Source organism: Xiphias gladius, unplaced genomic scaffold (genome assembly GCF_016859285.1).
Source record: "Xiphias gladius isolate SHS-SW01 ecotype Sanya breed wild unplaced genomic scaffold, ASM1685928v1 HiC_scaffold_208, whole genome shotgun sequence".
In the NCBI taxonomy this organism is placed as follows: domain Eukaryota; kingdom Metazoa; phylum Chordata; class Actinopteri; order Istiophoriformes; family Xiphiidae; genus Xiphias; species Xiphias gladius.
This window is the reverse complement of record NW_024401874.1, coordinates 1-13,915: the sequence shown is the minus strand read 5'-3', so window position 1 is coordinate 13,915 and position 13,915 is coordinate 1. Positions and strand designations below refer to the sequence as shown.

Genomic DNA, 13,915 nt, shown 5'->3' with positions numbered 1-13,915 from the left:
CCCGCCGCGGCGCTCGGCTCCTCTGTCGCTCACTCTTCACCATCCCCTGCAGTTATCTCGTGCTTTTATTCTACATAAATTTTCACAAACAGCCAAACCGTTTCCTGCAGCCAGAGTTGTCGATGCCAGCAGACTAGTACCCATCAATCAGCAGTAACTAGCAATCTCTCCCGGGGCACCTTTCACGCTCACTCCACGCGAGTCGTCTTATTCGTGTTTTCATCTGATGACCAGCATTTGCTTGTATGTATCTGTATATGTGTTAAGAACGCTGAGGTCGCCTGTGGAGGGGAGGCAGTGCGTGCCTTTTTCCAGTCACAAATGATGAATTCAGGATGTGAACTGCAAAGAAAGCAGAGAGTAGTTTTTGCCAACATCCGCCTTGTTGAATTTGAAGAAAATCACCCACTGGAGGAGTGTTAGTTTTCTGTTCCCGTTACAGTCGGAGGTACGGAGGACAGCTCTGTAATGAAGGTTAGGAATTGCCCCCCAAAGCTATCGCACAACCATCTGTCGTGTTCATTTAAGCTCTGGGTCATCTAAGGTTGTGTAGCAAGGAAACGTTGAAACCTCAATCAGTATTAAACTGTAAAAACGTGTACATTCCGTGTCATACAAATAAAAAAGGTGTACATCAGATATGTGTCTTGTCTGTTAATTGTTTTAACTGTAGTAAAATCAGTTAAAACTGATGATGCAGGCAGCACCGCTGGAGTCAGTCTTGACTCTGACAAGCTGTTCAAACACAAGTCAACACAAAGTCTCACTTTAAACACCAATGCCAGCATTTGCGCAAAAGAAATCTATTTTATTTCATTCAAAGTTCCATCTGCTCTTCGGCGCTGCAATTATCACAGGAATCTCCAAATAACTCTGCAACTAAAAACAGTTATCTGCTTTTTAAGACGCCAGCTGACAAGCCACTGGTGGATTCATGGGAAGTCTATTCAAGCGTGGCATTCGGAGCTGGCACTGCCTCTTTTTCTGCACGGCTCAAGTGGCTTTGCTGCCACCACCAGGCAGAAGGACATGCCAAAAAATGTGCAGTCGGTAGTGGGGTCTTCGCCGGAAATATCCAACAAATACACTGGAAAATTGCTGCAAACGTGAGAACTACTTGACCTGTGCAGACACTTGAACTAATCCAAAAAAAAACTCAAGATTGATTAAAGTCGGTGGAAACATCCAAACTGTTTGACTTTAACTCAAGTCATCATTCAGCCCCTGTTTTCTGTGGTCTGATGGTGCCGATAGAGGGGGCGGTTGGTGAATGGGTGCCACTGGCCCTGGATACTGGGGTGGTCTGTGTGGAAGGGTTTGCGGATGCGGATGATGTCCAGGCCGGACTGATTGGTCAGTTTGGTCAGAAGCTCTGAAATCTGCGGAGACGTTTTGTTTGTGACAGTTTCTTCCCTCACATTGCCGTTTACTGCGGGAAGGAAAAAAAGAGGAAATCACTAATCGTACTTTTGTTATTGACGGACCTGGTTACTGTGAAATGGAACTGAGTCAACGAGAGCATGGGACTCTGGGTGAGACAAATTTACTAAGTCGTGTGAAAGCTCCAGTGGCACTTCACTTCTACCTGAATCAATAGAGGTCTCAGAAAAGCCAGTGTTACACTGCCCCCTACAGTATCTAAGAGTAGTAACAAAAATAATCCCACTACTACACTTACTGTAGTTCATTTATTCTTAAACTTGTCACAAACCTCTAAAGACTGATTTCCTGTTTTTTTTAATAGATCGATTTCTTCAGAAGTCTGCTGAAAATTTATCAATATCAATCAAGATCAATAATAAAGAAAAAAACAAGTGTTTAGTCTTTTTAACTAAATTGTTCATTAAATAGACCATAAATAAAACTGCAGCCGTACTAACGGAAAAGTTTAGGAAAACTGAGAGTGTTCACCTGATAAAATTCCACTTAATGAATTCAAAAGAGTCTATTGGACAGGTCACAGCAGGTCGACTGAACATGTAATAACAATGTAAGATTTGTCTACAGGCACATACAATTCAACATACAATTCAACATATATGACGGATAAAGCTTCGAATAATAAATGTTTACTTTGGTTTACATGGATCTCTGTCTATATTTCAAACCTATAAGAATTTGACAGTAGGTTCAATGAAACTCTCTGGAAATCATCAGCTGCCTATAAACTCAACGCAACCACATTAACTAAAATGACTCTCAAGGAAAGTCACAGGAAACCACTTGTAGTGATCTCGTCTGTCCGGTTCAAATTAATCACTGTAAGTGGATGATTATAATAATTCTCCTTCAAAAAATATTTTTTTTCTTTATTTCTCATGCAGAATACATCTAACTGACATTTGTATATCACAGTGAATATGAAGTAATGAAACGGACAGCTTTGCTATATACTGCTTTAAAGATAAAATAGCATAAACTGCGCCGTGGCCCGTCGCCTGCTCCAAGCCCAGTCCGAATGGTCAGGGTGAAAGCATTACACTCCACTCACGTGACATACCTGCTACTGGGAGACAGCGGGGACGATAATTACGCACTGTAAAAGTCCCAAAACGCGAGCGGAGCAGGAACAGGAGGGCAAAATAACTCACTTGAGCCACACGTAACACACGCACGCGCGCACACACACACACAGTCTTAGCATATGAAAGCTTGCAGTAGTAGTCTAAGTTTTAAATTCTTTTTCCATACGTTGTCATGCATGAAAAGACCCAAAGTGAACACTGTGAGCGGACTACTTGATTACTATCAGCAAATTACATAAAGAGGATTTGTATAGGAACCTGTCCCAGGTTTTGTGATCCCTATAAGCAGTTGATCACTGTAACTGATCCCTGTAAACGGTTTCCACTGTAGTTAGGAAATTACAGGACCTGTGAAATCAATCATTACAATGAATTCTAGAGATTTTTTATTTAGTACTATAATCAAGAAAGAGATTCAGGTTTAGTCAAAGTCAAAACAAAGTAATGAGCACTTACAGTACTCTGCAACTATTTTGGGTATCCTGCAGGACTGAGGAGACACATACACGACAGTTCCAGGGTTGTTCTTGGCATAATCCACCGCTCCCTCTTCAATAAACTCCCTGAAAAAGAAGATGACGACAATGATTTGGTGTTGTTAGTGCTGGTAACCACGAATCTTTGACGCTGCTTTTTGTCATGCTGGACTTGATGCTTATTTTCACTATTCGTCACAGTGCAATGTGCAAAGTGAGCACATGTATTCAAACCATATACCTATCTCAAGGGCAATTTTGTGGTATTTTACCTGAGCGTTACCAGTTTCTGCTGCTTTATATTTAAAATCCATTACATTTCACAGCAAAATAGTTACTTTTAAGATTAAGATTTTACATGCAAAACATATGCTCAATAAATAAAATTACAGATTAAACTTCCAAACAGTTTGTAAAATAGTTATAAACAGCCCCCCAAAAAACCAGCCGCAACATTAAAATGCTACAAACATGTTTATGCATTAGTGATAGCATTCAAATGATATAATATATAATAATTAGGCCTGGAAATATCGATTTATGATTATTATCATTACCAATTAATCTGCTGATATCCTGTATGGTCAATTAAACTGGTCAGTGAAATGCAACAAAATTATTCAAAAAATGACAAAAGTAAAAAGATGACACAATCAAATTGTTTATAACTTATCCTCTGAGACTCTATCTATGCAGTGCAGAGTTACACTGCACTTTTAACCATTAAGTAATATCAGTCATGTGACAGAGCCAGATTGATTTCAAATTAGTGAGAGTTTAGCGGTTCGCTTGTTTTACTCTGTTTGTCACATGTCAAAAGGTGACTTGTCAAAGCAGCTGAACCCGTGTGGTTGGGAGAGCGTGTCCGGTGGATTCCTCAGTATCACTGAACAGCTGTATGTTTCCAGCTGCTCTGCCCCGGCTATGGAAAAACTACCAACTTCACTGACCCTGCACAAACACACACTGAACACAGAGCGTTAAAGGAGCAGCTCAGCCCAAATACCAATGAATAACTGATTCCAACCCTTTTTGACCGTATGGACATTGTTTTGATGAGAGCGCAAAACAGAAATGCTGAATTTTGTCTGTGTGGCTGTAAAACATGAAGTTTGATTTCTGATTTTCCTCTGGGCTTTAGCAGTTTTGTTCCTCATATTGTGATGTTTGGCTAGGCAGGCAAGACAGTCTTATTTCACAGGTGAATGTTGATTTGGATAAATCTCCTAGATAATGTAACAATTATATAAGTTTCCCTTTCATTTCTGACGAATCATATTTTGTCCATCATTTGGGCAGAAGGGTAAAAATACCCATGAACCTCGGCCAAAGCCAGCAGAGGTGAGAATCGGAGCTGTACTCAATTCAGAATTCCTCGTCTGTGAATTCATGAACAAAAACATGTCGCTATAGTAGCTAAATTCATCCAAAATTCACCCAGAATCCAAAACTGAATTATTTTAAATTTACTGGTATTTACATAAAATCAACAATGTGAACAAATGTTTTCCCAACAGTCTGTGAGGTCAGGTGTGTGTGGATCCAAGTGCAAGAGAGAGAAAGAGAGAGTCAGGCCGAAGTACAATGTCCAAAATTCAAATCTTTAATCCGAGAGACGTAGCAGAGGTCTAAATACCAGGAGTCAGTTAAACCAGGCAACAAGGCAGAATCGAGGGTCACAAAAATACCGGAAAAACAGATCATCCACAGGGAAGCAAATCGGGACTAAATGCTAGAGAGCTTGAACACAAATGGTAACAAAGACAATCTGGCAAGGCATGAGAAATGAGGCGGGGTTTAAATACACAGGGAACAAGACACAGGTGAAAGACATTAAGGTGGAGACAGTAATCAAAACAGGCGGAAGAACCAGGAAGTTAAAACAAACAGTAACAACAGAACCAAGACTTCAAAATAAAACAGGAAATGAATACAGATCCTGACAGTACCCCCTCCCTAAGGGACGTCCCCAGACGTGCCAGGAATGCCCGGGTTCAGTCTATGAAAGTCCCGTATCCGTGTTTTATCAAGAATGTCCCGAGCAGGAACCCAGGACCTTTCCTCTGGACCGTACCCCTCCCAATCAATGAGGTACTGACGGCCCCGCCCCCTACGACGAACAGCCAACAGTTTCTTTACCGAATAGACAGGACCACCTTCAACGAACCTGGAGGGGAGGAACAAAAGGCCTGGTCTTGATAGGCTTGATTCAGGAAACATGGAAGGTGGGATGGACCTCATGGTCCGAGGAAGATGAAGGCGACAGCAGGGTTGATGATCGCCGAGTTCGGGAAAGGGCCCACAAACCTGGGACCCAGCTATGACACTCCCGAACTGGCAGGTCTCGAGTGGAGAGCCATACTTTCTGGCCCACGGTGGCGAGAGCCGGTGGCGACGATTAGCGGACCTCTCATATCCAATATTGGTGCGTAGGAGGGCTGGTAGCTGGGAACCTGGTGCTGAGGCCTGGGGGGCTGGTAGCCGGGAACCTGGGGCTGAGGCCTGGGCTGAGGCCTGGTAGCTGGGAACCTGGGGCTGAGGCCTGGGGGGCTGGTAGCTGGGAACCTGGGGCTGAGGCCTGGGCTGAGGCCTGGGGGGCTGGTAGCTGGGAACCTGGGGCTGAGGCCTGGGCAGACCAGTAGGGGGGCATCGGGAGACCTTGCCGAGGATGACAGCTAAGAAGAGAGGAGGGCCCCCCATTGCAGGACTCGGGAACGGAGCGGGTCTGGAACAAAGAGCCGACCAGGAGGACAGCCATCAGGAACCTGGGCCTCCGAAAGGGCGTGCTGGACCTCTGCTCAATGTCCCAGGTCACCGCTGCGAACACACTGTCAGGGGGGCAAAATGGGAGCTGCATCCTGAGGGCGGTCTCCTGCCTCGAACTGCCTTGAAAGGGCATCTGGTTTGACATTACGAGTTCCAGGGTGATGTGGTGGCAAGGACCTGGCACGAACCTTATTAACCTCCTTCAGGTCCAGGTAGACTTCAGGCACCCTGGACAGGTCTGGAAACTCAGAAGAGGAATCAGCAGGCGGGGAAACCGACAGAGAAGACAAACAGGAAGACTGACAAGTAGGACTCCACTGTAACACTCTCCCAGTAGACCAATTCACGAGAGGGTTGTGTTTACACAGCCAGGGATAACCCAGGATAAGGGGGATTGGAGGAGACTCAATAATAAAAAATGAAATGGTCTCTTTGTGAGTACCTGACATCAACAGAGACAGAGGAGGGGTCTGGTCTGTGACCCAGTTGAGCAGGTGACCATCGAGAGCGCTGGCCCGGCGTGGCTTGGACAAAGGGTGGAGTTGTAGATTCAGCTGGTGGGCCAGGTTCAGATCCATGAAGTTGCCTGCCCCGGAGTCAATGAAGGCTGTAAGGGCCAGGGAATTCTGGGGAGAAGTGATGAGCTGAACAGGGGTCAAGGAGCGTGTTGGTCCAGAGGCAGTCACGGTGTGGCTCACCAGTAGGCCACTGTTACTGGTGAGCCAGGCCCTTTACCGGCACTGAGCCAGGAAGTGCCCCATTTCCCCACAGTAGAGGCACAGTCCTTCACGTTGCGGCGCTGGCGTTCCTGTTGGCTCAGACGGGCACGACCAAGCTGCATAGGTTCCTCCTGGGGACTAAAGGCGCAGATCCAGGGCCTGTAGCTCCTCTGAGCCGCTCTGCTCCTGCATCTGGTTGTCAATTTTAATAGCAAGTTCCACAAGACCCTCAAAACTTGTAGGAAGATCAACCATGGTAAGTCTGTCCTTTATATCTTCAGAGAGACTCAGGAAAAGGTGCCTGCAAGTGCTTTGTCGTTCCACTGACTCTCCGCAGCCAGAGTGCTAAATCTGATGGCATGATCAAATACACGGCTTCTACCTTGCTTGAGATTACGGCGTATGGGCTGCCTCACGGCCCGAGACAGGTTGACCAAAACCCGACCCAAAGCAGCAGAAAAAGTAGCCACAGAGTCACAGGTAGATGAATGTCTCTGCCACTCAGCCGTGGCCCACTCATGTGCTCTCGCCTGCGTGAGATTAGTGATCATAAAGGCTACTTTAGAACGCTCAGTGGCAAAGGTAAGAGGCTGCAGTTCAAAAGTTAGCGAGCAGAGTCAAAAATGAGCTGCACGTTTCAGGAGTGCCATCATACCTTCGATGGGGGTTGCTCTGGGTTCTGAAAAATGAACTGGAGGATCCTGGGTATTGGAGGTGGAGCAGGAACAGCTGGGCCTGTTGTAGCAGAAGACATGGAATCCAGACGAGTAACCACTTGGCAAGTCTGGGCAGCCAGGGCTTGTAGCTGCTCAGACAATGACTGAACTCCCGGTCCCAGGCTGGAAACTGCCCACTCCAAATCGTTGAGACGCTTCCTAGAGCTCCCAGAGCATGACAAAAATCTTCCTCCGCTGGGTCCGACATGGCCAGATTGTACTGTGAGGTCAGGTGTGTGTGGATCCAAGTGCAAGAGAGAGAAAGAGAGTCAGGCCGAGGTACAATGTCCAAAATCCAAATCTTTAATCCGAGAGACGTAGCAGAGGTCTAAATACCAGGAGTCTAAATACCAGGAATCAGTTAAACCAGGCAACAAGGCAGATCAGGAACAGGCAGAATCGAGGGTCACAAAAATACCGGAAAAACAGATCATCCACAGGGAAGCAAATCGGGACTAAATGCAAGAGAGCTTGAACACAATGGTAACAAAGACAATCTGGCAAGGCATGAGAAATGAGGCGGGGTTTAAATACACATGGAACAAGACACAGGTGAAAGACATTAAGGTGGAGACAGTAATCAAAAAAGGCGGGAAGAACCAGGAAGTTAAAACAAACAGTAACAACAGAACCAAGACTTCAAAATAAAACAGGAAATGAATACAGATCCTGACACAGTCTAGTCTTTAGCTTTAACCTGCCATTAACAGTGCATGTAACAGAATTTTATTTAATTAAATTAATTTTACAGCTGATCTATATTTAAACTGCAATTTCAAACAGCCGAGTAGGAAAACAGTTCACTTCAGCCTCCGACTTGAAATTCAGTCAGAGATATGGTAAGTTTCTAACTGCAACAATATCTGTCGCCAGAAAAGAACCAAAGACGTGTCAGCAAACTGTTGGCAGAATGGCTGCACTTCAGGCTATTTATCTGCTGTGTCTGCAAGATTAGCCCTAGGGCTGACCGCTTGGAAGAATGTGTCAACACTCCCAAGTTGGAATAATATTTTTTTTTTCTGTTCGGTGATTGAATCTTGCTTGTTGAAATGCTCTCTGGGGTTGTAGTTACAATCTCTACTGATCACTTCAGTAAGAACCAGATATTTTCTTAAACAGCTGTTTATCTCTTATATCGATGATCCAGCCACGAAAGTTCCATGTAGATCCATGCTATAAAAGTGCCTCAGCTGTCAGTCACAAAACACTGTCTATGGGAAAATTAATTGGACTTTTCGTAACCAGTGTCACTCGGAATATCGCTCACACTTTTATCTACAGGAAAGAAACTAACAAACAAAAAAACAAACAAACAAACAAAAAAAGCTGTCAGATTTCACTGGCAAAAAAGTCTGATGCGGCATTCTATTCTAGAACTTCAGACTTCAAAGGACAAAACTTCCGTGACGCCGCATTCTAGAACCCTTACAACCTTTAAGGAGACCTCCAACTCAACAGAGTAACATATTCCCTACACACAAGTATCGTGTACCACAGTCTTCTACGGTCAGAATCTACAACAGAGACCCTCTTACACATACACACCTGCAGTCTACAGACTACTACGTATATCTACGGATAACTACAGTCTACTACAGGCAAGTGCAGTACCAACAATCGGCCACCGCTTCACACCTCTGCATCATCTTTGTTTCTCGTTGCAATGGCAGAACGAAACACAGGAAAAAGGGTGAGATTTGCAGATGAAGTCCTTCAGGGCCATCCACATCGTAATGGACGAGAGGCTCAAAGATATGAAGGCAATGAGTCTCCCCGTTCACGAAATAGCCGTGGACGAAAGAACCCACAACATCGGGTAAAATCTGCACGCAGCTGCCCCTCAGGGTCGTCGAATCCTGACCGAGCTGAAACATTTCGCCACGATGAGCTCTCAATTCAGCGAAATGCCTTTGGTAACGCTCATCCCACCATGGCACGACCTAAAACAACCCACGAAGAAGGGTAAGATTCGTGGACGCTGCCCTCAGGGCCTTCCAAATGATGACAACCTCTTGAATGAGGAAGCTTGGAAGATCAAGTACAACGCTCTGGAGGAGAAGTTCAGATCGAGCTCAAGAGAGAAGAGAGTTTGGCAAAATACAGGAGGAATGGCAGAAAAACTGCAGATGGAGAACAAAGTACTGCAAGAGGAGATGAAAGATCTGCGAGAAGAGAACAAAGTACTGAAAGAGGAGATGAATGAACTGCACATGACAATGTATGTGATGGAAGAGAAGAAGAAAGAAGTGCAGATAATAATGGATTTCGTGGGAGAGGAGAGGAAAGAACTGTACAAGCAGAACGATGAACTCATAGAGGAGAACAAAGAACTGCACAAGGAACAAAAAACTCCAAGAGGAGAAGGAAGAACTGAAGAAAATGATGAATGTAATGGAGGAGGAGAAGAAACAAGTGCAGATAATAATGGATTTAGTGGGAGGAGAGGAAAGAACTGCACAAGCAGAACAAAGAACTCCTAGAGGAGAACAAAGAACTGCACAAGCAGAACAGAGAACTCCAAGAGGAGAAGACAGAACTGCACAAGCAGAAGAATGAACTCCAAGAGGAGAAGGACGAACTGCAGAAAGTGCATAACTTGACTGGAAATGGAGAAAGAAGAACTGCAGTCAGAGTACAAAGTACTGGAGGAGTTCTGTCTGAAAACACAAAAGAGCCGACATTTCTGGTTTTGGAAGAAGACAAAAGAGGAGAAGATGGAGAAAAAGGAAAAAAGAGGAGGAGAAGGAGGCACGAAAAGAGAAACAGAAATCAGAGAAGGCAAAGAAGCAAAGCAAAGAAAAGGAGAAGATGGAGAAAAGTGGAGTCGTTGGAGCTGGTTGCACAAGAGAAAGAAGTGTGACAGCAACAGCAAGATGGAGGAGGCTGCCGGTTTTTCAGCTCAGGCTGGACAACAGTAGCTCCCTCCTCACCCATTCATCTCTCCACTTCTCCCCCATGCCCCCTTCCTTCCCTGTCTCCCCAGCGTCTCCTTCTCTCCACCCTCCCTACCTCGCTTACTCCTCTATATTTCCTCTATCCCTCACCCCCACCCTCCTCCTTCACCCCTCTATATTTCTTCTATCTCCTCACCCCACCCTCCTTCGCTTACCCCTCTATATTTCCTTCATTTCCCTCACCCCTTTTCCCTTACCCCCATCTCAATCACCCTCACCCCCTTCCCCTTACCCCAAACCCTCCTATCTCTGCCCCCCCCAATGAAACTTAATAAAAAATTTAATCAAATAATTCAATCATGTTTCTGCATATAACAGCCTCTCTGAATAAAACAAAATAACTACTACTGTATAACATGGTCTGTTATTAAGTGGATGCACTGGTACAGTATCTTTTATAAACTATTTTGTTTTAAGTTTGAATTTAAACAAAACTAAGCCATATTTTGACAGGATGAATGTCACATAATAAAAGTTGTCCTTCCAAATGGCATTTTAGCCTGTGGTAAATTACAGGAGCTGCTTCTGTAATTTACAATGATATTCTGCAGGAAAACCATGTGACCTCACTGACAGGCCTATGATTATATTTAATGTTATTATAACTTACTGGTAATTGGTTCACTGTGATTTAATTATTAACCGACAATGAATGTTTCTTTTTAATGGTGGACCAGACTTTTTTTACAGTAAAGAAGTTGCAAAGTAAACTAGTTCTTTGTTGCTGGACTTTAACCCTTCAGATTTTTTTCCGTCTTGATGAACCATGGAAGTATGTGAAGTTGTGCCAGAAATCCTACTCTGTTTTACGGTTCTAAAGAAAAAAGAGAGAGAGACTGGCATGTGTTAAATTCATGAATCTCACTACACATCAGATCAGGCTCTACAAAGTCAGACCGGCAGACACACCATCGCCTGAAACGTAACAAGACAGGCCCCCGAGACAAATGTGGGAGAAACCAGTCATCATGGTAAATGGTTTCCCCATTCTTCAAGACGATGCATGGAAACATAACTACCCCTATAACCACAAACATCTGAAACAAATGGTTAAGGAATGAATGAATTACTCGACTGACAGAAATTTAATCACCAACTTTTTTGATAGTCAGGTCAGTCTTTCAGTACGCTTTCCATGCAGAAATGCCAAAAATTCTTCCAGCTTCTGAACTCTGAGGATTTGCTGCTTTTCTCTGTTTAATGTCACTGCAAACCGAACGTCCTGGGTTTTGGACTGTTGATCGACAAACCGACATCTGATGTCATCAACTTGTGGGAATAATGGGATTTTTTTTTCTTGGCCCACTTTGGGCCCCTTAATACCAACCGATCGTGGTTTGAATGCCACAGCCTATCTGAGTATTGTTGCTGACCATGTGCATCCCTTTATGGCCACGGTTTACCATCATCTAATGGCTACCTCCAACATGATATTGCTCTATGTCACAAAGCAAAAGTCGTCTCAAACTGGTTTCATCATCCTGACAACGAGTTCAGTGGACGTCAGTGGCCTCCCAGTCGCCAGATCTGGATCCAGTGGAACACCTTTGGGATGTGGTAGAACAAGAGACTGGCAGCATGAATGTACAGCTGAAAATCTGCAGAAAAGGTGTGATGCAATCATGTCAACATGGACGAGAGTCTCAAAGGACTGTTTCCAACATCTTGTGGAATCCAGGCCACGAAGAACTGAGGCTGTTTTGAAAGCAAAGGCAGGCCCTTCCCACTATCAGTACGGTGTTCCTAATAAAGTGCTCAGTGAGTGTACATATGACCTTTATCACCTTAAAATACACTTTTAATAATAATAATAATAATAATGATGATGATTATTATTATCATTGTTGTTATTGTACCTGACTCCCAACGAGCTCTGTGCGTTCTTGGAGAAGATGATAGAGATCCGTTTGAGCTGGCAGACGTAGCGACCGACCCCGTTCTGAAGAACACTTCTCAGGAAGCGACTCTGCGTCCCTCTGGCCGTCATCTTTTAACCGTCAGTTAATTATCAGCTAGTAACTCAATTACCGTGAAACCGTCCGACAAACGCAAACCTGCTGAGCGCATTAAACAGCTCTAACATTCATAGAGGACGACTTCAATGGCGTCTGTATAGCGCTGTGTGTCCAGAACAGGCTCCGGAGTGAAACATAACAGATTTTATCTTTTTAAACAAATTTTTTAAAAATCCTTAAAAACAAAAAAACTACACAATAATGAGATCTAGTTTGTTATAAAATGAGAATATGATTTTAATTTTATAAAATGTACAAAGAAAGCTTTAAAATGTGCAACCAAAATACATTTGCAGTACCTTTTCGCCGTATGTTTCACACGAACTTGTTTTGAATACGCACCGAAAAAGCCCGGGTCAGAGGAGCATGGAAGAAAATGAGGCTAGGTAACAGAGGCGGTAAGTTGAATTTTTAAGTGTGGGGTTTTTTTGTTTTTTTTCTAAATTAAACTTAATTTATTTATATATACGGCTTTCATGCGCCTCCACGCTGAGTTTTGTGTATCGTTTGTGTCTGTATGGTAAAAGAAACAACGGTTTTCTTCATCACTTTCTCTCCTTTCTCTAAATATCCAGGTCACCCAAGACCTTTGCAACTTTTGCATGTGTTAGGCTGATATTCCTTCGTATTTTCACGTCTGCTGCGGTTTCAATGTCCTAACCCGGTAACTAATGTGGAGGAGCTTGCTGCTGAAGGGCACCGCCTGTCTCCTGCAGGTGGCAGACCCAAAGTTTCTCCTCCAAAGACATTTTTCGTCCTTGTGTTTGAGACCTGTCACTCACAGGCTCATTCACAGGCCTCCTGAAGCTCCATGTGTCCCAAGGCGTCAGGGCGCAGGCTACTTCGTGGCACACACTGTGATCAGGACCTATAAAAAGACGCTAAGTCTACTGTGGAGTTCCTGTGAGCCCCCATCACGGTGACAGATATCAAACAGTATATCCGCTCAAAAGATATTCCCTTCCACGATGGCTACAGTTGCCTCCACGTCCCGAGCATCTTTGTCGATTCGTCTGCCAGGAAGGAAGTTTCTCCCTGTTCATCGACAAAACCACAGGGCAGTTTCTGTGTAAAGACACGCTGGTGGGAGGGAGCTGGGAGGACCTCCAGGACTGTCTGGAGGTGATGCAGAAGGAGGGCAGGACTGCCTCAGCCCTCATGTGCTGCTGGGATATCCAGAGAGTGTAGAGGAGCAGGAGGGAGCAGGAGAGGAGCTGAGGGAGGTGCAGACGATCTGGTCCAGCTCCGTGCCCCTCACTGACCTCCACGAGGACAGAGGCTCACCTTATTAAAACCATGTTCCAGGTATTGTATAGTGTGAATTAGTGGGAAATTAGTTCGTTATTGATGTTGCATCTGTTTATGATACTTATTAATTTTTCTTTTCTCTAAGTCAGGAATATAAAAATAAAAGCACCACTGCCCGGCACCATCACACATGGTCCACATCACAATCCCTAAAAAGCAGGAAACAACTTTTCTTTGAGGATCTAAAAAGATACTTTTGACCAAATTTGGAATAAATTGATAGAAATTTTTAAAAAACCCAATGCGAGCAGACTTTATATAAAATTCATTAAGGTTTTAATTTCTTTCTTCTTAGTGATGGGAACAGCAGAAATCTAAACTCCTTGCTTCTAACGTGAATCACGGAACATGGAGAGAGCAAATGTAAGAAAGTTATTTTGAAAATTAGATGACAGAAAGGAGAAGTGCGAGTATGTATATGCTGTGTGTATGTGGA

General features: G+C 44.1%; 1 protein-coding gene across 1 annotated transcript; it reads right to left on the bottom strand.

Moving 5' to 3' along the window:
* Positions 1 to 1,217: 1,217 nt before the first annotated feature.
* Positions 1,218 to 12,180, bottom strand: LOC120787556 (39S ribosomal protein L43, mitochondrial-like). Its single transcript, XM_040123273.1, has 3 exons — positions 12,013 to 12,180; positions 2,982 to 3,088; positions 1,218 to 1,429 (listed from the first exon to the last, which is right to left on the bottom strand). The coding sequence occupies exons 1-3, from the start codon at positions 12,141 to 12,143 to the stop codon at positions 1,218 to 1,220; spliced, it is 450 nt and encodes a 149-aa protein (XP_039979207.1). The 5' UTR covers positions 12,144 to 12,180.
* Between the last annotated feature and the right edge of the window lie 1,735 nt (positions 12,181 to 13,915).

What these genes read in the sequence shown, in the direction of transcription:
- LOC120787556 (XM_040123273.1), bottom strand. Translation starts at nt 12,143, where the DNA reads ATGACGGCCAGAGGGACGCAGAGTCGCTTCCTGAGAAGTGTTCTTCAG. An exon ending in CAGAGCTCGTTGGGAGTCAG is followed by an intron (nt 3,089 to 12,012) that starts GTACAATAACAA and finishes CTTCTTTTTCAG; the next exon opens with GGAGTTTATTGAAGAGGGAG. An exon ending in CAAAATAGTTGCAGAGTACT is followed by an intron (nt 1,430 to 2,981) that starts GTAAGTGCTCAT and finishes TCCTTCCCGCAG; the next exon opens with TAAACGGCAATGTGAGGGAA.